The following is a 23,748-nucleotide window of genomic DNA, read 5'->3' as shown; positions in this document are numbered from 1 at the left end:
ACAAACAATGCATTGAATTCAATGGGACAAATCAGTTTTTTAACCATAACTTTTTAAATATTCATTTTTGAACCATAGTGTAATGGAAAATTATTCTTTATTTATCGAAATCTATTTTTTAAAACAATAAAACCAAAAAATTTAATTTTATTAAAAAAATTAATTATTAATTATTATTATTATTATTAATTAATTATTTTATTTTATTATTTTTTTTTATTTTAATTTTAGTTATGGTTAAAAAACTGATTTGTCCCATTGAATTCAATGCATTGTTTGTCCTCCGGTAAATCAGCTGATGTCAGCCATATTGGATTTCCCCCACCCAACTTGAACTACCTTATTGCCGGTTTTTGTGAGTAGTTCCACGTTCCCTGTTCCTTGTGCTTTGTCCGTTTTGACATGTCTGATGTCGTACATTATCTTTTGGTCTTTAACAAAATTTTTTTTTAGTAAAATTAGAATAATTTCTTTGTTTTTAATTATATTGTAATAGTTGGGCGCGGTCCGGAAACAAGGAAAATGTCAAAAATCAATATGAAAGATAAAGACAACAAAATGTCGATGGACAAAATAAAGCAATTTTTTCGCCTTAGCAAAGGTATTTAATAAACATGTATTTATTCAACGTTATATATTTCATTAGTGGATAAAATTATCTTAATTTGTTATTTTACTCAACGTCTCTTGATTTTTACTATGTATCTCGATTTTTCGTTTTATTTTTTCATTTTGGCTACTTTCCATTCTCAACTATTTTTCTTTTTTACATTATAAAAATATTGTTATTTAGAATATTAACAAAATTTTATTGACAAATTAATTGTTTTCTTATTTGTAATCTTATGAATTTGAAAAGTAAAAATTATATTTTCTAGTGTAAGAAGAAAAATTTCTGAGTTCCAAATTCACCTCGTTTACTATTAGACTATTTTCGATAATAAAAGTTCTATTTTGAAGTATTTTGCTAATTGAATTTAATTTTAGGAAATTACAAGAGTCGCGAGGAATTCACATTAACTCCGGAAATTGAAAAAGAAATTAGTTCAGAAACTCCAGTTACTCAACGTTTAAAGGCTATCAAAGATCTTTGTGACTCTGTTTTAAACAATCAGTGGGAAGAGGTAAGAAATGTTTTATTTTCACTAATTCTAATAATCCGACTACATGGAAATAATTTGATAAATTACTTTACTTAAATATTTCAAAATTATTTCAATTATTTAAAAGAGTTGCGTTTATAATTTTCACAAGTAGATGAACTTCAAAAGGTTTTAATTTGTAATTTTGTAAAATTTCAATTTTGAATAAATTTCATTGGAAATCTTAAAGAACGTAAATTTCTGAAAAATTTTAATAATTTAAATTGATCTGAAATTAGTTACATTTTTTTAATCACAAGATTTAAATTATTTTTGAAAATTTTAATAAAATTCTTTGCAAAATTTCATTTATTTTCAAAAACTTTCCTCAATTCAATGATTTTTAATATCTACTACTTTAATAAATTTTTCCAAAAAAATTCAATTATTTAAAATAAATTTTTATAAAATTCTACACAAACATTTAATTGTTTTCATAAATAATAAAAATTTCACAGGAATTCAATTATTTACAAATTATTTTCATAAATAATAACATTTTCAGAAGATTAAATTATTTTCAAAAATTTTAATAAAATTCTTGGCAAAATTTCAATTATTTTCAAAAACTTTCTTCAATTCAATGATTTTTCATATCTACTACTTTAATAAAATTTCACAAAATAATTCAATTATTTAAAAAAAAAAAATTTAATAAAACTCTACGCAAACATTTAATTATTTTCACAAATAATAAAATTCTTTTTTGGAATTCAATTATTTTTATAATAAAATAAATTCAATTTTTTTCAAAATAATTTTAATAAAATTCTTCGTAGAAATTTAATTAATTTCAAAAATTTTTTAAAATTCAATTATTTTCAATATCTACTATTTCAATAAAATTTCACAAAAGAATTAAATTAAAATTATTATTTAAAAAGAATTATTTTAAATTATTTTTAAGAATGTAATAGAACATTTTTTTTTGTGTATCTAATCATTTTGCGAGTGAATCAGAATATTCTTTAAAGACAGGGAGAAAGACAAAGTTTTGTTTGGAATTTAGGGAAAAGTTTGGAAATCAGGGAGTTATTTAATTTGGTAAAATATAAATGTAGTTTTAAAAACCTGGAAAAATTCCGTTTTTTAACCTGGAAAAGTCAGGGAATTTGAAATGAGCAAAAGCGTGTCAACCCTGTAGTTTTATTATTTATTTTTGAATTTACATGTAAATATTTGATTAATTATTTTTTTACTGTCATTTTAGAGAGCAGCGGAAAGATTGTGGCATCTTGTTAAGGATTTACTAACACAGGACGTTGCACGAGAGCACAGATATATTATTTTTTGTTTTTTACGTTGCTTGGTACAAGGACAATATGCAAATATATCGTCATTGATGCGTGTACAATTTTTTACGATTGTCAAGGATTACGATTTTTCCGAGGATATTGGCCCTCGGTATGTGTTTTCTATTCTATCTTCTATTTGTAAGTTTTTTAATAGTAAATAAGTATAAAGTAAATTAATTTAAATTTTGTTATTCTTTTCAGTCTTGAATTATTGCAAAGCTTAACAGAAAATGGTAAAGACATTTTGCATTTTGAAGAGAGAATGGGTTCGTTTTTATTGGAATGGATGCCTGTGGTTACTGGCGGTGATGTTAAACGAGGAGCTGATTTTCTCTCCCTTTTGGTTAATGTTATTAAATTTAATTCGGCCTATATAGACGAAAACATTGTTTCAGGACTTATACAGTAAGAATAAAATTTTCTAAATGTGCATTTTTAAATGAATATCGTTTCAAAAGATTGTAATTTAAATTATACAATTTAATTACGATTTAAATCAGGAATCTAAAGTTATTCGTTTTTATTTTTCAGGAATATTTGTCATTTGTGTTATTATAGTAACAGTCAAAAGGTAGTCTTAGGATGTCTTGAGGCTTTAGATGCAATCGTTTGCTACAGCAATTTACAACCGGATTCGTTGGAAACTTTTATAATTGCTTTGTGTCGCAGTGTTAATGCTGAATCGTTTTGTGAAATGAGCTGGAAGGTAACGAATTAATATTAGCAGATTTAATTACTATTATTCTATTATTTATTAAATTATATATAATTTTTTAGTAAATTTTGAATAATTTAATAGAGAACTACAACTTTTACAGATCATGCGACAATTGTTGGGAACTCACATGGGACATTCGGCTTTATACACCATGTGTCGTTTGTTACAAGATCCAAGATTTCAACGAGACGTTCGTGTATTGCGTGGCGCTGTATTTTACATAAATATGGGCCTTTGGGGTACAAACAGAATTCCCAAATTAGAGTGTACTGCAACTTCCGTTTTGCCATCTTTTTATGAGGTTTGTCAAGAATTAAAGAATAATTTAATTTTTTAATTAAAATTTAAATTAGAATTTTCTTTATTGAATTGAATTGAATTTCAATTGAATCAATTTGAAAAACTAGAGATATATTTCTATTTTATACAATTTTTAATAATATTATTTTCAATCGAAGGCTCTTCGCTGTAATCATCCAATTGTTATGTACGAAGTTACACTTTCAATTCAAAGACTGGTACAAAAGTACGGCGTTGATCTTCAAGAACCAGCTTGGAGTATTATTTTAGACATTATTGAAGATGTTATTGCTCATGCAGGTATGTTAGAAATATTTATTTTTTCTATATTTTTTTCTTTTTCCTATTATTTTGTTTTCTATTAACGAATCTTCAATTTCAGAAACAAATAATCAAGTCTCAAAATCTCAAGTGTCGATAATTTTACATGACACGATTAACAGTATCGAAAAACTTCTTTATGTTAATTCCTTTAATGGTTCGATACAAAGGTTTTATGAATTGATAGAAAAGTGTTCAGATGCGCGACCTGTGAGTACTTTGAATTATTTTTTGACAGGCTTCGCACTCATCTAGTAAATCCTACTATTTACTACTTTTTTTACGTTATGCTACTATTTAGGTACTTTTTCAGATTTCAGCCACTAAAAGCTACTATTTCTGTTTTTTTCTTTTTTTTTTAGAGAATTTCTTCTACTTTTAATTCGCTAATACTAGAAATCAAAAAACTATTCTCAAAAATTATAATCAAATTCTTCAAAATGATTCAATTATTTTCAATAAATATTCGAAATTCAATTATTTTCAATATCTGTAGTATTTTCATAAAATTTCGAAAAAGAATTCAATTATTTTAAAAAAAATGATAAAATTCATCAAAAATAACCAAATTTTTCACAAGAATTCAATTCTTTTAAACTAATTTAATAAAATTTTTCGCAATAATTCAATTATTTTTAGCAATAATAAAATTCTTCTCAGGAATTCAATTATTTTTGAAAATTTGAGTAAAATTCTTAGCAACTATTCAATTATTTTCATAAATAATAAAATTCATCGCAGGAGTTCAATTAATTTTTAATACAATTTTACAGGAATTGGTCAAAAAATGTAATTATTCTTAAAAATTTAATTTTAATTTCTCGAAGAAATTAATTATTTAAAAAAATGTTTTTTAGGATTCTTTGGAAGAATTAAATTATTTACAAAAATATTAGAATTTTTCACAGGAATTCAATGAATTCAAATATTTTTAAAAAATTGTTCGAAAGAAATCAATTATATTATAAATACAATTTTAATAAAATTTTTTTTTGAAATAAGTAAATTATTCTTTTTGATTTTAATAAAATTCTTCTCAAGAATCTAATTATTTACATAAATAATTCCTAGAAAGAATTCAATTATGTCGATAAATAACAAAATTAATCCTGAAAATTCAATTATTTTGAGGTATTTTAATAAAATTCAATTATTTTCATAAATAACAATATTCATCATAGGAATTCATTTATTTTGAAAATTAATTAATTTTTTCTTAGAAATTCAATTATTTTAAAAAAATCTAATAAAATCGTTCGACTAAAACGAGTTTTTTTCAGTTTGTCAAATTTAATTTTTCGATAGATACTTTTTTACTACTTTTTTTAGTTTGAAAGCTACTTTTTGCTACTTTTTTAAAATTAATTATCGAGAGTGCGAAGTCTTGGTTTATCAACGATTCTTCATTTAATTGTTTGTTAAAAAAAAATATTATTTGTCTTCAGGAGGAGTCTGTTTTGAAATTAATTGACTATAGAGCTTCTTTTGTGAGTCCAACTTATCATCAGTGGCAGTATAAATTGGGATTATTGATGGATCGTTATTACAAAGTAGAAACGAAAACGAATATTCGATTGAAAGTTCTCGACGTTTTAACGAATGTAATCCAAGTTAATAGGTATAACTTTTGGAATTTTTTATTATTATTATTATTCGTATTTTTATTTTTATTCTTATTTTTTTTATTTTTATTAAAAAATTGATATTGTTTTAGAAATAAATAGCAAAATAGAAATAAAACTGATTCTCTTTTTTTTAGGTCAAGGTATGAAGATGAACTTATAGAAAGGGTTGTTGTGCCTCATTTGCAGTATGTTGAACAAGACTCTGATATTACAATTCGCAACAAGGCTGCTAATCTTTTAGTTGATCTTTGCTTTGAATGCGAGACAAAAAGATGTTTGGAATTATTGGATATTTTAGAAAAGGTTAATATTTTTTCTAATTTAATTAAAAACGTACTTAATAATTCTGTTTATTCTCAAACTATTATTTTTCTACAGATTATCAATAAACCTTTTGCGTCAGATTTACCTCTAATATCAGAAATGGATATTAAAGACGTTAAGACGGCTATTGAAGGAGTGATTAAAATTCTAACATTAAAATTATATCGTCTGCCTTCTAATCATGCGATTCGAGCTTATAAAGTTTTGACCAATCATTTGGAGCAGCATTACAAGAACCCTTTCGTCTTCCAGAATATCTCTGTTATTCGATATGATGTGAGTTGAAAATAGTAAATTTTCTGGTTATTTTAGTAAAAATGGATAAGATAATAAAATAACAATCTTTTTAAATTTTCATTCAGATTTTCGAGTGTCTGCTGAAATTTAGAGCGAACGTTCTCTATCATCTTGGATATCCGGACCCATCAACTGGCACAATTCTACGTTTTAGTTCGTATTTAGCTTTGGAACATTCGTCGAACGATAAGCTAACGACTGGCAGCGGTGGTAGCAGTCCACCGCCAGCGAGTCCAGCACCTCTGCAACATTTATCCTGTCACATTACACAAATTTCATTGGCGCACGCATGCCGGGCAATAATATTCTGCATAAGACAGGAGAAAGATTGGAAAGTCCTGCAAATGATATTGAAAGAATTGCCTCAAGTTATGCAAAATCGAACATTAATATTATCACGTCAAAGCGATATTCACGAACTCACAAGTGCACTTTGCTCGATGGTTAGCGACAAATCATTACAATTGCCAGAAAGTTTAAATAATGTCCCACTGAAATTTACTGCTTCGGATTTTAAGACACACGTGTTTCCCGTTCTTGCCTCAATAACATCGTATCACGTCTATTTGCAACCAAATTTACAGCAACGTTTAATTCAATGTCTGGAAGTTGGATTAACAACGCGATGTGCAAGTCAATGTGTCACGAGCCTGACAACATGCACTTTGGAAATGCGTGACGCAATGAATAAATTGTTAACTGAAGTTTTATTGAATTTATCGAAAATTTCAGCCACTGTACATATTGCCATTCCAATACTCGAATTTCTCTCAACATTAACGAGATTACCAAAAGTATTTGCGAGTTTTATTGTCGATCAATATATGTCGGTTTTTGCCATATTATTGCCATACACAAATCCGTATAAATATAATCATTATACTGTTTCGTTGGCGCATCATGTTATTGCCGTGTGGTTTCTCAAGTGTCGTTTACCATTTCGTCGTGTCTTCGTGAAATTCATTACAGCTGGATTGAAATCAAATGTATTGGTACCTTTTGAGGAGGGTCATCTGATGAAAGCGGAGTTTAAAGTTGTTAATGAGGATTCGTCGAATCGAAAAAGAAGTTCGAGTTTGACAGAGCAGGGAAGTCGGGGGCGTCAGGAGAGGCCGATTATGACAAATCGAATGATGAATGAAAATCGGACATTGGATTTGAAGCCGAGAATTGATGAAGCTCTGATGGATTTTCATGCGGAACTCACGGAAACTTGCATTGATCTTATGGCACGATATACATTTTCCACGTATTCAGCGAGACCGAAAAGGTGAGATTCGAAAATTTGACAGTAAAATAAAAATAGGCCACAAGAGCAAAAAATATTTTTTCAGTAAAATAAAAACATTGAAATCAGGGTTGCCACTGAGCAGGGAAAAACAAGGGAAAGTATAATTGCAATCAGGGAAAAGTCAGGGATTTTTATCAAAAATACGGGAAAAAATTTAATTTTTAGAATTCATAAAAAAATTCTGAATTTTTGTGACTGTTTTGTTTACCTCATAAATTATGAAATTACCACGAATTCTAATATAAAACCTTTAAGTTTTTCTATTTCTGATAATAATTTATTATTAAATAACTTAATTCTTGAACAAATAAAATAAAATTATTACTTGGAAATTGTTTAATGAATAATTTTACTTAAATATTTCAAAATTAATTAAATTTAAAAAGAGTTGCGTTTACAATTTTCATAAATAAATGAACTTCAAAAGGTTTTAATATGAAATTTCAGAAAATTTTAATTTTGAATGAATTTCATTAGAAATTTTAAACACTTTAGATTTTTGAAAAATTTTGATAATTTAAATTCAAATTTAATAAATGAAATAATAATTAACTGGATTTCTTAATACGTATTTAATAAATTATTTAAAATAAAGGATTTTCAGAAGAATTGTTAAAAACACTAAAAAAAAAGTTGATTTTTGGAAAAAATTAAAAATGATAGTAGAAATTCAATTATTTTCAAAAGTAATACAATTTTTTGTAGAAATTCAATTATTTCAAAAATTGTAATAAATTCTCGTCAAAATTTCAATAATTTTTAAAAATAATAAAATTCTTCTCCAAAATTCAATTTTTTCCAATATTTTTATAAAATTCTTTAGCAAAATTTCAATTAGTTTTCAAAAATGTTCCTCACTTCAATGATTTTCAATATCTACTATTTTAACAAAATTTTCCAAAGGAATTTAATTATTTAGAAGAAATTTGATAAATTTCTTCGCAATATTTCACGATTAATTCAATTATTTACAAATTTTTTTTATAAATTTCTTCGCCATAATTCAATTATTTTCAAAAGTAATAAAGTTCTTTGCGCAAAAATTCAATTATGTTCAAAAATTACAAAAAAATTGTCAAAATTTTTTTTTTCTTTATAAATAATAAAATTCTTTCCCGAAATTTAATTAGTTTCCAAATTTTTAATAAAATTCTTGTCAAAATTTCAATTATTTTCAAAATTTTTAATAAAATTCTTGGTAAAATTACAATTATTTTCAAAAATTCTAATAAAATTGGCAAAATTTCAATTTTTTTCAAAAATTTTAATAAAATTCTTCTCCGAAATTCAATTACTTTCCAAAGTTTAATATAATTTTTGTTTAAGTTTCAATTCTTTTCATAAATTTCCCTCAATTTAATGATTTTCAATATTTACTATTTTTATAAATATTTTCAACGGAATTCAATTATTTATTAATTTTTTATAAATTTCCAACTAATAATTTCATTTTAAAAAAGTTTTCAAAAATCCAATTATTTTCATAAATAATACAATAATTCTTTTTAAAAATTTAATTATTTTTGTAAATAATAAAACTCATCGCTAAATTCTCTCAAAAAAGTAATTATTCTTAAAAATTTTATTAAAATTCGTCGAAAAAATATAATTATTTAAAAATTTGTTGATAAAATTCTTTATAAGAATTCAATTTTCAGAAACAATCAATTATTCAATAAATAATTTAATTGTTTATTTAAATAATAAATGAATTCTCGTAGAATTTTCTAATGAAAATTGATTTAAAAATATTTCAGTTAAAATTTTAGATAATAATTGAATTTTGGAGAATTTACTAATATTTGCAATTTTTTGAAATAATTGAATTTTGAAAAGTTTTTAAATTATAATCTTTGAAAATTTGATTTTTGTGCCAACCCGGGAAATAAAACAATTTTTCTGAAATTGATAATTAAATTTCGAATTTGCAGATTGCCAACAGCGGATTTTTTGCTGAAAGGCGGACAATCAATGACGTGGCTTATTGGACATAAATTAATTACCGTGACCACGAGTGAATGCAGCAATAAAGCAATGAAAAGCGGTCTTTGTGATAATTGCTGGGCAATGTGTAAAGCAACACCGCCAACGCCCGAGCACTCGAAATCAAATCAACCCGGCCTGTGGCGAACTTCAAGTATCGAGGGCGCTAAAGAGGAGAAATTATCAAGACAATCGTCCGGCGGTGGTCATGGTAGCTCAAATGCAAATACAGCAACGAATTCGCCCACGGAGGAATCAAAGAAATTATTCGACGAGACAGATTCTTCGAAGCGTGATGTGCCTTTAGATAGACACGAGAAGGAGCAATTGGAACCGTCGAAACTGGAGCAAATACTCAATAGCGAGAAGCAAGAGGAATTTGAAGCTTGCGCTTGCTGGTGTCAAGGTTGGGCGGAAATTTACGTTCGTCGACCAACCGGTGACATGTCCTGGATTATACGAATACAAAATTCCATGAATCTTGAAAATCTCTCTGATTTTCCAATTCATGATATTATTTCTCTCTATATGCCAACGGACGATATGAATGCACAAAAAACACAGGATTTTGTATCTGAATTCTCCGGTGATGAATTGGAGGTAATTAATTGTTTCCTTTTATTAAATTAAATTCTTATTTTTTTCAATCAATTTCTGAAATCTGAAACTTAATTTTTAATCTGCGAAAATATTTTACTTTATAGCAAGATGTACCGGACGCGCTTGTAGATCAACTGCAGTGTGATCAGCAGAATAATTCAATGAAGTTTGGCAGCTCTTCGGGACCGATTGCCATTCCAGGATCTCCTGCTCGGCCAAGTCCCACACGTCAAAGTTCTCGTGATAGTCTCGAAAGTTTAGAAGAAGGAGAAGAAGGTTAATTTTTTAAAAATATTTTTTTACTTTCATGAGTAAGAATTTATGAAAAGTTTCAGTCAAGAATTCGATATTTTTTTTAAACATAAATTTCTTTTCAGAGTAATTTACATTTTTAACAAAATTATTAAAGTTCAGATGGTTTTAGAAATTTATTTTCAGAGAATCACCGTCAAAGTTTTGTAATTTAATATTTACTTTTTATATTTTACAGACGGACGTCGTTCTCGGAATCCCGTTCGTAGATCTAATTCTAGTCCAGAAATGAGTGCAAACTGGAAAAATCCATTTCTCAATAAGGATAAATTAGTTCTTCAGCAGGCTGAGCGCGATGTTGCGTCCAGTGATTTTGAAATAAAATTGGATACGGATTTAAAGAAACATGTGAAGAATACGTTTACTAAAGATATGAGGTAATTGAAAATTTCGGAATTAAAAATATGAAAGTAAAGTGAATTGAAAATTGGCAAATTAATTGCTAATAAATACTAAATTAAAAAAATTAAACTCAAAAAATTGAATTAAAAAAAGAAATCTAATTAGTTAATCAACTATTAATTTTGTTTTTATAGAGTTAGTTGTGAGGCGATTCCGGAAGAAATGGCTGGAATGGGAACAACGCCGCCGTCTAATGAAAATTCTGGTGATCATCCGTCAGGTTTACGTTCTCAGCGTTCGTATCCTGGAATTTCTCAAACTACTCAGACGTCGACGACGACAACAAGCAATACAGTTCCACCTTCGCCAACAGCAATTCAAGTTAGATAATTTTTCATTTCTATTATTTACTTTGTAAATTTTCTTTTCCTTATTTTTTTTCTAATTGAATTATAATTATTTAATTAAGAGATCTTAAGGTTTTTTATTTAAATAAATTATTTTATCAATAGTTAGAAATAAAGTTTTTATTTTTCAATCTCTAAAGTTTAAAAATGAAATTTTCAGGCTCCAATAAGCTTTCTGTCAGCACAAAGTCGAAATCCGGTAATACAGGGTCAAGTTTCAAAACCACCACAATCGCCAACGCAACTTTATTCATCACGTTTGTCAAGTCTCGATTTAAGTCAACGATTGGTAGATTCTAAACCACCGATTGGAAGGAATCTTTTAATTGAAAAGGTATAATGAATAGAAAAAAGTGTTGATAAATAAATAATAATAATTGGATCTATAATGATATATATTTTTATTTTTCTGCAAAGATAAAGGACGAGAAATCCGATCCATCAACGTTACCACCCCTTGCGTTTCGTGACAGAGGACACACAATTTCTGTTATGAGTCCAGTGAAAGGTACACGAGGTGATTGGGATAATATTCGACGAGGGAATTCTCCAAGAGTTAAGGAATCGCCGAGAAATGGAATAAGTCCTAGGTTCGAAAACTTTCATTTCATCAAAATTAATTAATTTGTTAAACTAATTTTTAATTTTTTCTACTTTAAAATTTATTTTTTTAATTTCAGTTCCGTGTTTCTGCAACTTTATCACAAGGCCTACTATGGAAGTGAGAAACCTTTATTAGTGCCTTCGTCGATGAAGAGGGCAATTACAATTTTGGATAAAATACATCCGTATGAAACACACAAAATTGGCGTTTTGTACGTTGGTCCAGGTCAAGTGTCAAACGAGGCGGAAATTTTAGCCAATCAACATGGCTCGACTCGATATTCAGAGTTTTTACAGAGGCTTGGCACTTTGGTGATGTTGAAGAACATTGACGAAACATCCATTTTTCTCGGCGGTCTCGATCGTTTGGGAGAGCATGGCACTTTTACCTACATCTGGCACGACGATGTCACTCAAGTCAGTAGAATTAAATAAAATAAAAACAGTAAATAATTAAATTTTACATTTTTAAGGTATTTTTTTTTTATTAACCCCTTTACTGGCAGGAACGCCATTTGGAACGCTCTGCCAGTGAAGGGGTTAAGTGATTTTGTATTTTATTTATTAATGTTGTATTAATTGATTAATTTAATTAATCAATTCAAAAAATGTTAATTTAATATTTTCAATTTTAAGGAGTATTTTTTTTTTATTGTTTCAGGTTGTGTTTCATGTTGCCACGTTGATGCCAAATAAAGCCGGCGATCCGAAATCAACTTGGAAAAAGCAGCACATTGGAAATAATTACGTTAGCATTGTTTACAACGAAAGTGGAGAACCTTATAATATACAAACTGTCAAGGTATTGAATACTATTTTCCTAAATATTAAAAAGAATTTTTATATTTGGAAATGTAATCGATACCTCAGTGTGATACAATCCTATCTTCTGGTAATACTTTAAACTGTCCCATCTCGAGGTGATGTTTTGTATCGTGCTATCTCTAATTTGACAGATTGTGGTGTGAATAAAAAAAATAAATTACGGTACTTAAAATATTGATTACATTCAAAACAATAATTTTTTATATTTTAAGAGATACTTTTTATCATAATATATAAAAATTTAGTGTAAATTAATAAAATTTAACCACTTAAATGCATTTAGAAAACAGCTAATACATTAACCCTACTTTTTGACAGCACGATACAAAGTATCACCTGAAGATAGGACTGTACAAAATATTACCAGAAGATAGGACTGTATTACACTGAAGTATCGTAATGTGATTGTATTTATCTTTGAAATTTTCTTTTTTTTTTCTTAATAGGGACAATTTAATTATGCCTGTGTGATTATTCAACCTCTGGATCACGGTACTAATCAAGTCACTGTTCAAGCAAGGGAGGAACTTGCCGAACACATTGGTCACAGTGAGCCGAAAATTATTTCAGATCAAAATTTAGCAATTTTATCAAGACAATTAGCTTTACATGCTAACGTGAGTATAAAAATTCAGAATTTTTAAATTTTTCCACTACTTTTTAAATTTATTTGTTTGTTATTGTTTAGAAATTTAATTGTTAATTTAATTATTAATTTAATTGTTGTTTTAATTGTTGATTTAATTGTTAATTTAATGAATAATTTAAGTGATAATTTAATTGTTAATTTAATGAATAATTTAAGTGATAATTTAATTGTTAATTCAATAAGTAATTTAATTAGTAGTAACAATCATTAATTTTTTGCAGCTTGCTTCAATGGTCTCGTCATCATTGAAACAACAGGGACAAAGTCCTTATGCATCGAATTGGTTAGAGCGTTTACGAAATATTAAACGTTTACGAAAAAAATTATTGCAAGAAGAAGATGAAAATAATCCAAAAGAAGGTACACATGACGAAGTACCATCTAATTCAAATAAGCGTATTCACGTGGACGATTTTACCGTATACACAACATAATTTTCGTTAATTCAAAAAAAGAAGAAAAAGAGGAAAAAAAATATGGACACTGTATTTTGTACAGAAAGTCCCGAAAACGATAATTTAGTTAAAGTGTCTATATTGAAACCAGCTGTATATTCAATTTTTAAAAGCGATATCCTCTCTTTTTTTAAATGCAGGATAACGACTTTTATGAATTTTTCGTATTTCGGGACATTTAATGTTATTCGTTATTAATTAAACTTTTTTCTTTTGCTTTACAATGTATTTTTTTTTTTTGTAATTTCAACTAATTTTACAAATTTTTAATTTAAATATAGATTTTTTTTCATTATGAATTTTCAGTGTTAGTTCGGTCAGAACGCGTTACGATTATTGTTATTTAAAATTTTTTGAGTTTTGTTATTATAATAAAAATGCATAAATTGTTATATTTTTTCTAAATTAGTAACGCGTTGAAGTTAATTGAAAAATTTTGTAAAAAAAAAATAATGAATAGCTAAATTTTTTGGCTTGAAAAAAATTGTTAAATTGCTTTTATATAATATTTGTTTTTAAAAATAAATTATAAAAATTATTTCTTGAAAAAATGTGTATTGATGTGTATTGGGAAATTTTTTCAACTATGTAGGGGGTCCTTTAAAAATATTTCAGCCCTGAACACGAGCGAAGAGCGAACATAACCTAACAAACAATTTTGATTTTGACAGCTGAGTGTTGTATATAATTTTGTATTTTTAAGGTTTTTAAATATTTTTTCGATTTTACATGAAGGAAATAAAGATATTAATTAATTTTTATAATTTTTTTTCGAAATAACTATTATTTTAAAGTGTTTAAGAAGAATCTTATCTCGAATTATTATTATTATCATCAGTAGCAGCATATAAATGTTTTTATCACATACAATCACATAGAACAGACGTCAACGTCTTATTGGGTAAAAACTACACGTGGAAACTTTGAAATAGTTCTTCATAATAAAGTCGTGGAGATTTAATCCATGTGATGATTTATTTAGAATAAGTGATTAAAAATAAAAAGTTTATATTCCGACATAACCTAGAAAACGTTAAGGAGTTTAAATTTAATTAATAGTTAATTAATTAATCAATAATAAACCACAAACATGAATTTTGTCATATTTCAAATTATTATTGTTGCGATAAATTTAATAAATGTTGTTGTTGGTGGTGGTCCTGAGGAAGCAGAGGGTGTTAAATATGCAGATAAGTGTGAAGGTAATTGAAAAAAAGAGTATAAATTGTATAAATTATTAATTATAGAATTTTAATATAAGAAATAATTTTCTAATTGTTTTTATTATTTATTATTTTACTCTCTATAGCTATATTTACAATTAATATTAATTAGAAATAATTATAAATTATAGAAATTAATAAATTAATTACTGTGCAATTATAAATTTATTATTAAAAAAATTTACTGATTTTTTCAATTATTTTGAAATTTAGTGTGCAAAGTAGTTGTCACAGAACTGGAAAATCGACTGCAAGAAACAGGAAAGACTCACGATATTATAGAAACAGGATATTCTTTAGACGATGTCAAATCTAAGACAAAAACACAGTATTCATTATCGTAAGTTAATTTTATTTTATAATAAAAACATCTACGAAATTAAATTTAAAATTGACAACTTCTCCTTCTTTTTCAATTATTTTAGAAATCTTCGACTACTGGAAACAATGGAGAACTTGTGTGATAAAATTCTAGAATACAATATTCATAAAGAACGTACGGACAGCACTCGCTTCGAAAAAGGAATGAGTCAAACGTTTAAAACTCTTCACGGCCTTGTGTATGATTAATTTTTTATTAACGTCAATTTAACTAAATTAAATTTAAATTTAATTAATCAATCTTTTACGTCCGAGAGATTTAAATTATAGTGAAGGAAAATAAACGAAAACATTCGGACAAATAGTTTTTAAAAACTATTTGTCCGAATATTTTCGTTTATTTTCCTTCACTATAATTTAAATTTAATTAATTTAATTTCAATTAATTTTTATTTACGTTTTTAAGTTTCAATTTTCAATTGAACGAGTTTATTAATTTTTTTTCTTCAATACAAAATTTACAGAAACAAAGGTGTAAAAGTAGAATTAGGAATTCCTTATGAATTGTGGGACAATCCTTCCGTGGAAATCACTTCACTGAAAAGTGATTGTGAAACTTTATTAGAAAATCACGAAGAGGACATTGAAAATTGGTATTTCAATTTACAGGGACAAGTTCCGCTCTCCAGGTAACTATAAACATTTTCTCGAAATTTTTTTCTAATTTTAAATAATATCTCGATTATATTTTTTCCGATTATTCCAAATTTTCAATTTTCACAAAATTTGAAATTTGTCATTCGATTAAAATAATTAAATATTCCTCCAGGTATTTGTGCACCGATAGAGTTTTGAAGGGCAAAAGTGATTCGTGTTTGAGAGAAAGAGGAGATAGCGGAAAAATCGAAGATAAAAATACAAAGAAGACTGATGACAAAGTTGTTAAAAAACCAAAAATTCCCAATAAGGAAGAATTGTGATTCATTAATACTCCAAATAATATTGTACGACTGTTTTTTACTTAAGAGAAAACTCAATTTTTTAAAACGATTTTTATACGTTAGTGAAGTTTACAAAGTTTCAACAATCGAGAGAAAAAATATTTGTCACTAGAAAAACAGTAAAATTTTTCTTTTTCAATTATCGATCAAAAAAAGTATGTAAAGTAATTTAAAGCAAAAGGTTCTAAATCGTTGACTAAACATTGTAAACTTAACCAACTTTGTTTTTCTAACATTTGTGTGCCATGAATTTTAAATAAGCTTTTCGTTTCTAATCAATTTATTAGTTAATTTCAATTTTGATTTTTTCTACCGATAATATATTTTTATATTATTAAAACAAAAATTCAAAATTATTTTTATCAACAATACCAATTTTGAAATTCTACAAAATTGTCTTGTGTATCAGAATTATGAAAAAAAAATAAAAATCATATCACTCTGAAGTGAGTGAAATATTTGAAAAAATGAAACCTGACATTTGTCGTTATTGAAAAATATGTCAATGTTTGTATTATTTTTTTTAATAATTCTCACAAATTTGAATGAAGAAAGTAGTGCAAACAAATTATTGGGGACAAGAATAAAAAAAGGACAATTCCCTTGGCTCGTGCAATTTAAAACCGTGATTCCTTGCGGTGGGATTTTAGTTTCTTCTGATTGGATTTTAACAGCTGCTCAATGTGTTCAAGGCGATCGACAAGTAATAAAAAGAACAAAAGTATTTTTAAATGAAAATGAAAATTTATAAATTTTCATTTAAAAATATAATAACAGAAAATAATTTTGCTAAAAAAAGGAAAGAAATTTAATTTCATTAGCGAATATAATATTGAAAATAAATGAAACAATTTTTTCTAGTCAATTTTACTCCAAGCTGTTGGTTTGAATGAAACAGAATCATTTCAAGTTATAAATGTGATGCATGCGTATATATTTCCAAAATTCAACACTCAAGATCCTAACAATAATATCGCTTTAGTTAAATTAATGAGACCGTTTAATTTATGTGATGCTGAGTTTCCTTTTTTAGATCTAGGACCACCGCGCAATCATGATGAAAATTTTAAATCTTGCTTTATATTCGGCTGGGAAAGTTATGTGGGACGGCAATCGAAAAAAGTGTTCGCAAAACCAATTCAATACAGTGAAATAATATTAAATTCGTGGAAAAATTGCGCCTACATGTACAAGGGGAATGCGAGTTTTTTAAATGTTTTCTGCACAATGGTCGATTCGGATGGCGAAAGATTGGCGTGCGCTGGTAATCCAGGAACACCCGTTGTCTGTCAAGATCAAAATGACAAAATGGTCTTATTAGGAATAGCATCGTGGACCAAGTTTTCATTCGATTGCGGTGGTTCACCAACGTATCTCAATACTCACATGTTTAGGTTAGAAATAAAATTCTTTTCTTTCAATTAACGCAGAAAGAATTATAAATTCAGGGTTGCCACAAAAATTTAATTTTAATTTTAATTCATTTTAAAATTTAATTCTCTTTTTAATTTAATTTGATTTTAATTTTAATTCATTTAAAAATTTAATTCTCTTTTCAATTTCATTTGATTTTAATTTTAATTCAATTTAAAATTTAATTTTCTTTTTAAATTAATTTAATTTTAATTTTAATTTATTTTAAAATTTAATTTTTTTTTTCCTTAACTTTTCTCTAATTTCTAGACAAATTTTTGACTTTTTCCCTGACACTAAAGAATATTCTGATTCACTCTAAAAATTATTAGATACTGAAAAAAATTTCTTAATAAATTTATTTACGATTTTCTTTAACTGGAAAATTACTCGAAAACATTTACATATATAGTTTTATTTAAAATTTCAAAAATCAACAAATTATAAAAATAGTATTAGAAAACATGAAGAAATCGATCATTCTGAGTCTTCGACTCGGAATCCTCGATTTCTTCATGTTTTTTAATAATTAAAGATGATCGAGTGACAAAATAATTATTTTATTGTTCCTATATATAACTTCTTTAAAATTATTTTCATTATTTGAATTCAATTATTATTATTATTAATTTAATTAATTAATTAATTTTTAAAAAAAATTTAATTAAACTGAAATTTATTTTTAAATCAATTTTTATTGGAAAATTCTACGAGAATTCAATTATTTAAATACAAAAATAAATAATTGAATTTTTTTTAAATTCAATTCTAATAAAGAATTTTGTAAACAAATTTTTAAATAATTGAATTTTGACAAATTTTAATAAAAATTCTAAGAATAATTACATTTTTTAAGGAATTCGATTAAAACTGTGTTGAAAATAAGTGAAATGATGCGATGAGTTTTATTATTTCTGTAAATAATTGAATTCCTAAAGAGAATTTTATTAAATTTTTTTAAATAATTAAATTCTTTTGGAAAATTTTTTTCAAATAGTAGATATTGAAAATAATTGAAATTTTGCTAAGAATTTAATTAAAATTTTTGAAAATAATTAAATTTTGGCGAAGAATTTTGATATTATAAAAATAATTGAAATTTTGCCAAGAATTTAATTATAATTTCTGAAAATAATTGAATTTTGGCGAAGAATTTTGATATTTATAAAGATAATTGAAATCTTGACGAGGATTTATAAAAATTTATTGAAAATAAGTGAATTTTTGCCAAGAATTTTATTACTTTAAATAAAAATAATTGATTTCTTTTGATAAATATTGTTATTTATGGAAGTAATTAAATTCCTAAAAAGAATTTTATTATTTATGAAAAGAATTGAATCTCTTTAAAAAATTTTTTATTTATGAAAATAATTGAATTATTACGATGAAATTTATAAATAATTTGTAAATAATTGAATTCTTGTGAAATTTTTATATTATTTATGAAAATATCTAAATGTTTGTAATACAATTTTAAATAATTGAATTCATTTGGAATATTATATTAAATTAGTAGATGTTGAATTCTAAAAATTTAATTTTTTCCAATACTTTAAATAAAAAATCCCTAACTTTTCCTTGACCTCTGGCAACCCTTAAATAAATATAAAGAAAATAAAGAATTAGCAAAATTAAATATTTTTTCCTTTTCCTCATTATTAGAGGCTGGGTGAATGAAATACTAAAAAATTACCGTGAGAATTCATTGCCAAAACTAGAACTCTGCCCGAAAAAATTAAACGAAGATACAAAAAACATAAAAAAATATTCCGATCCCACAGAATTGAGAAATCAATTTTCAGCCGAAGATGTAGAAAAAATTTTAAACGAAGCAAAAAAATATAATATATTCAACATAAAGAAAAAATTCTCAATTGACGATTTGGATGAAAGAAAAAATTTACAGCCAAAAGATAATATCACATTTTCAAATGAAAATTATATAATTCCACGCGATGCCAATGAAAATGTAAAGAAACAAAATTTTCCCAAATATCAAGAGACTGATTTCAATAAAAAATCAATAGAAACAAATGAAGTAACAAAAAATACAAATTTTGACGATTCGGACGAATTATTACCTTTTACGATTGACGACGACGATTCTCATTCCTTCTCCTCTGATTGTAGTACGTTTGTAAATAGTTTCTCTTTTAAATACAATCTCATCATTTTGTCACTATTCTTTTTATATTGTGTATATTGTGTAAACTTTTTATAAAAAAGACTTTCTCAATGATTGATTAAAAAAGAATTTTTGTTAAAATTAACAACGTGTATTATTTACAACTCTATTACATGATTTAATTTTTATCTCTTTTTTGTCCCTTCACCCACGGTTGTTTACCACGAAGAATTTTCATACGTTGTTGTTCTTCCTTAAAATCTTGATGTTCATTTCTAAATAGACCGTAGAATCGTAAATTTTTCATTATCAAATGAGTGGCACGAAGGCGAGGATAGTATTCGACTATTTCTGGTCTTTTTTGCACTGGTTTTTCACTGAATAATTTGACAACTTTCATTGCAGATTCTGGAACATCTCGTACAACTTCGCCGAATATTCGATTACTCAAACGATTCATACGCATTGCGTACCTTGTTTTCACGTTTATTAAATTCACATATTTACTCATTCTGGAAATTAAAATTAGATTGTGTAATTATTATTTTTTATTCAAAAATTTTGTGTACAAAAAATTGTTTCTAGTTGTACTGTTTTTTAAATGGAATTTTATAAAAGTTTGTAAAATTGCGTCTATAAAATCAAGGAATTTAAATTCTCTTTTTTAAAGTTAGTACTTTTAATTGTCATTTTCATAACTTTTTGTAAATTTACAAGTTTTAAAGTAATAATTGACTTTATTTATTACGTTATTACCTACTTTGAAAGTATAGTAAATTTATAAAAAGATTGTTAAACTGACACATTAAAAATATTGATTTAACAAGAGATTTAAATTCGCTAATTTTAAGGACGTTATTTCTTCAAGTTTTTTGAAATTCTTTTTTAAAAAAATGTAAAGAAAATTTATTTACTAATGATAAAAAAAGTAAGGTTATAATCGGTGTAACTTACCTGACTTCTATTAAATAGTTTTATACAGTGTTACAAAGTAGGAAAAAGTATAACAATAAAAGCGAAATTAACTTAAGAAAATTAGCATTACTGATCACTTTGTCAAATAAATTAACAAATCGTAAAATTAGAATTATTTTGATATTTTTATTTTTGAGATAAACAGGTAAACATGCAGCACACTGTTGCCGTGTTTCCAAATTAAGCCGATTGCTTCCTATTGGTCAGAATAATTTAAGCGCGTATTTTTAAATACCTTTTTTAAACTTTCTTAATTTTACTTCTACTTTAAATATTTAAAGTAAAACTAAAATTAAAAAAATTGTATTGTTATTATTACTCATAACAGTGATTGTTATTTATTGAAAAGAAATTAGAAAATACAAATAAGAAATTTTTCTTTAAATTAAAAATCAATCGGACCAATTAGAAAGCAGCAGCATGGCAACAATGCGGCGCAATCACAAAATTCCTTTAATGGCGTCTAATGTATACTCATCTGCTTTTATTTTAGAGCATAATTTTATGTTTCGGAGATAATTTACAAATTAAATTATCTCAGTGTGCTTTAGATTATTAAAAATATATTATTTACGCCTTAAATTGACGTAATAATTAAGAATATTTATCAGTACATCGAAAAACTTTCGTGTCTCTGTGTTATAAAGAAAAGTTGAATTTTCTATATTAAAAAAAAGTTAAATAAAGTTCTCTCTGATATTTATGATATTTTCTCTATCATATTCAATAGAAATTTTTTAATTACACAAAAAAGGAAAATTTCCAATTGTAATAATGGCATTGGCAAGGAAAGCGAGTCATTCTGGAAGTTGGTATACAGAAAATGGTAAGACTTTCTTTGTTCTTTGTTTTGTTTTTTTTTTCCTGCGATTACGAAATTTGCATAATTATACATTTTGGCAAATTTCTGTATGTTCGTCTTTGTTAAAATGTTTCCAAATTTTCTTTCTTTATTATTTTTTTAAAAATAACTTTAAGGTTTTTTTGTAGAAAATTAGAAAAATTTTCTTTTTTTAAATCTTATTTTTAATTATTATTTTTATTTTAGGTGCTGAATTAAATAGACAATTGGAAGGCTGGCTGAGTGCAGCTGATTTGAGTCATGGACCTGCCAGGGCGATAATTGCTCCGTTAGTAATTATTTAGTAATTAAATTGAATTAAAAATAATAAAAAAATAATTTAGTAATTATTTTTCAATTTTTCTTTTTTTAGAACAAATAATTGATAATATTTTCTTTTTCACAGGCATGCGGGTTATAGTTACTGTGGAAGCTGTGCGGGATTTGCGTATCGACAAATAAGTCCGGCAGTTGTGTAAGAATTTACGAAAAAAATGTTTAAATATTTTTTTATTGAAAAGAGTTATTTATTGTAATTGCTTTTTGCAGTCGAAAAATATTTATCCTAGGGCCTTCGCATCATGTGAGATTATCAGGATGTGCTCTCTCCTCAGCTTCTACTTATCAGACTCCTTTGTATGACCTGCGTATCGATCAAAACGGTGAGAATCCTTTGTTTATAATTACAAAATAAAAAGCAATTATTATTGTAAATAATTTTGATTTAATTTCATTCATTTTCATTTAATTTAATTAATTTTGATTTAAATTCATTAATTTTGATTTAATTTAATTTAAAACGTGAAAAATTCTTTTTGTTTGAATAGTTTACAAAGAACTAGCAGAAACGGGTCATTTTCAATGGATGGATATTAATACAGACGAAGATGAACACAGTATTGAAATGCATTTACCGTATATAGCCAAAGTTATGGAAAAGTATGTATAATTAATTTAGAATTTTTATTTAAATTAAATTTAATTAGTAATTTTCTTGTATTTATCTTAATAATTGTTTTTTTGGAAAAGTTTTAGAGACTCGTTTACCATAATTCCAATTTTAGTTGGATCCTTAAGTCCTGATAAAGAAGCGATGTATGGTAAATTATTGGCACCATATCTGGTAGATCCACAAAATTTATTCATCATATCTTCCGATTTTTGTCATTGGGGACAAAGATTTCATTACACATATTACGATCAAACTTGCGGTGCAATTCATAAATCTATTCGTAATCTCGATAAAATGGTTCGTGAGAATTTTAAATTAACACCTTCTGTTTAAAATACAGAATATTTTTAATAACTATTATTTAATTTCTATTAATAATAAATTAATTAAATTAACAATAAAAATTAAATAATTTATAATTATATTGATATTATTATAATTTCATTATTTAATTTTTCAGGGGATGGATTTAATTGAGAATTTAAATCCAGCAGCTTTCACTGAGTACCTTAAAAGTTACGGAAATACTATTTGCGGTAGGCATCCAATTGGTGTATTGCTGCAGGTAAGATATTTTCAATTATGTACTTTAATTCCTTTTATTTTTACTTTCATTTAATTTTAATTCATTCGTATGTTAAATAAAATTTTTGATTTACACAAAAATTGTTCCTCTGTTTTTAGATTATACAATGCGTACAAAGTCGTTCAAATGGTCAGAGGATGAATTTGAAATTTTTGAAGTATGCTCAAAGTAGTGAATGTAATTATATGCATGACAGTTCTGTCAGCTACGCGAGTGCATCATTGGTTGTTGAGTGATAAAATTTTCTTTTACACTTTTTCGTTCTGAATATAGAGCAATCGAAACTTTAATTACAAAAAAAAAAATGAATTAATTAACACACACATTATACACACAAAAAAAATATTTACCGTCTTTAAAATACTTGCATTTACACAAAATATTATAATTTGCAAGAGACTCTTAATTTTAGATAATTAAATCAGATTAATGGCTTATATTACTTAAGCGAAATAATTAGCAAGACAAAACAAAGGAAAGAAAATATTCGACGTAAATTGATATTGAGGTCGGAATAAATTTATTTATATTTCAAATTGGTAAAAAAAAAAATATCGAAAATTTTTATTTTGTTTGTGAGAGATTTAACGAGACTGTTTTTTCATTTTGTGAAAAGGGGTAAAAATTTATTTCTACTAAAATGATCAATTTAGTAATATAATTAGTAGATAACGAAATAGTAACAGTAACTCATTACTTTATCGATTTGTTTCGAATTTCTCGTTTATAATAATAAAAGTTGAAATTTGTAGATTAGTGTTTTGATTAGAGAGAAAAAAAGAGAGATGTTTAAACGTTTTTCTTCATTGATGTAAAATT

At 25.8% G+C, this 23,748-nt stretch overlaps 5 protein-coding genes across 5 annotated transcripts; 4 read left to right on the top strand and 1 right to left on the bottom strand.

Annotated features, from left to right (window-relative positions):
* Nucleotides 1–372: 372 nt before the first annotated feature.
* On the top strand, nucleotides 373–13,713 carry LOC122508976 (tuberin). Its single transcript, XM_043622674.1, has 22 exons — nucleotides 373–601; nucleotides 988–1,124; nucleotides 2,353–2,546; nucleotides 2,639–2,842; nucleotides 2,969–3,143; nucleotides 3,256–3,456; nucleotides 3,614–3,755; nucleotides 3,838–3,986; nucleotides 5,222–5,394; nucleotides 5,536–5,704; nucleotides 5,780–6,001; nucleotides 6,088–7,292; nucleotides 9,245–9,896; nucleotides 10,001–10,172; nucleotides 10,387–10,585; nucleotides 10,745–10,931; nucleotides 11,118–11,291; nucleotides 11,375–11,547; nucleotides 11,638–11,977; nucleotides 12,222–12,362; nucleotides 12,832–13,002; nucleotides 13,256–13,713. The coding sequence occupies exons 1-22, from the start codon at nucleotides 523–525 to the stop codon at nucleotides 13,466–13,468; spliced, it is 5,472 nt and encodes a 1,823-aa protein (XP_043478609.1). The 5' UTR covers nucleotides 373–522; the 3' UTR covers nucleotides 13,469–13,713.
* A 419-nt stretch (nucleotides 13,714–14,132) lies between these two features.
* LOC122508975 (protein canopy homolog 3) lies at nucleotides 14,133–16,396 on the top strand. Its single transcript, XM_043622673.1, has 5 exons — nucleotides 14,133–14,691; nucleotides 14,926–15,052; nucleotides 15,138–15,272; nucleotides 15,558–15,722; nucleotides 15,863–16,396. The coding sequence occupies exons 1-5, from the start codon at nucleotides 14,580–14,582 to the stop codon at nucleotides 16,011–16,013; spliced, it is 690 nt and encodes a 229-aa protein (XP_043478608.1). The 5' UTR covers nucleotides 14,133–14,579; the 3' UTR covers nucleotides 16,014–16,396.
* Nucleotides 16,397–16,533: 137 nt separating this feature from the next.
* On the top strand, nucleotides 16,534–19,671 carry LOC122508941 (CUB and peptidase domain-containing protein 1-like). Its single transcript, XM_043622622.1, has 4 exons — nucleotides 16,534–16,541; nucleotides 16,617–16,737; nucleotides 16,896–17,428; nucleotides 19,113–19,671. Exons 1-4 carry the CDS (start codon nucleotides 16,534–16,536, stop codon nucleotides 19,669–19,671), a joined length of 1,221 nt encoding a protein of 406 aa, XP_043478557.1.
* Nucleotides 19,672–19,704: 33 nt separating this feature from the next.
* On the bottom strand, nucleotides 19,705–20,724 carry LOC122508951 (28S ribosomal protein S33, mitochondrial). The gene is made up of 2 exons (XM_043622639.1): nucleotides 20,530–20,724; nucleotides 19,705–20,087 (listed from the first exon to the last, which is right to left on the bottom strand). The coding sequence occupies exon 2, from the start codon at nucleotides 20,084–20,086 to the stop codon at nucleotides 19,754–19,756; it is 333 nt and encodes a 110-aa protein (XP_043478574.1). The 5' UTR covers nucleotide 20,087; nucleotides 20,530–20,724; the 3' UTR covers nucleotides 19,705–19,753.
* A 275-nt stretch (nucleotides 20,725–20,999) lies between these two features.
* LOC122509013 (protein MEMO1) lies at nucleotides 21,000–23,309 on the top strand. Its single transcript, XM_043622744.1, has 8 exons — nucleotides 21,000–21,376; nucleotides 21,599–21,680; nucleotides 21,798–21,866; nucleotides 21,941–22,053; nucleotides 22,219–22,330; nucleotides 22,421–22,640; nucleotides 22,804–22,908; nucleotides 23,028–23,309. Exons 1-8 carry the CDS (start codon nucleotides 21,325–21,327, stop codon nucleotides 23,163–23,165), a joined length of 891 nt encoding a protein of 296 aa, XP_043478679.1. The 5' UTR covers nucleotides 21,000–21,324; the 3' UTR covers nucleotides 23,166–23,309.
* The last annotated feature ends 439 nt before the right edge of the window (nucleotides 23,310–23,748 follow it).

The sequence above is a fragment of the Leptopilina heterotoma genome, unplaced genomic scaffold (genome assembly GCF_015476425.1).
Source record: "Leptopilina heterotoma isolate Lh14 unplaced genomic scaffold, ASM1547642v1 Lhet_59, whole genome shotgun sequence".
Lineage (NCBI taxonomy): Eukaryota > Metazoa > Arthropoda > Insecta > Hymenoptera > Figitidae > Leptopilina > Leptopilina heterotoma.
Note: the sequence above shows the minus strand (reverse complement) of the source record. Positions and strands in the feature narration are given on the sequence as shown.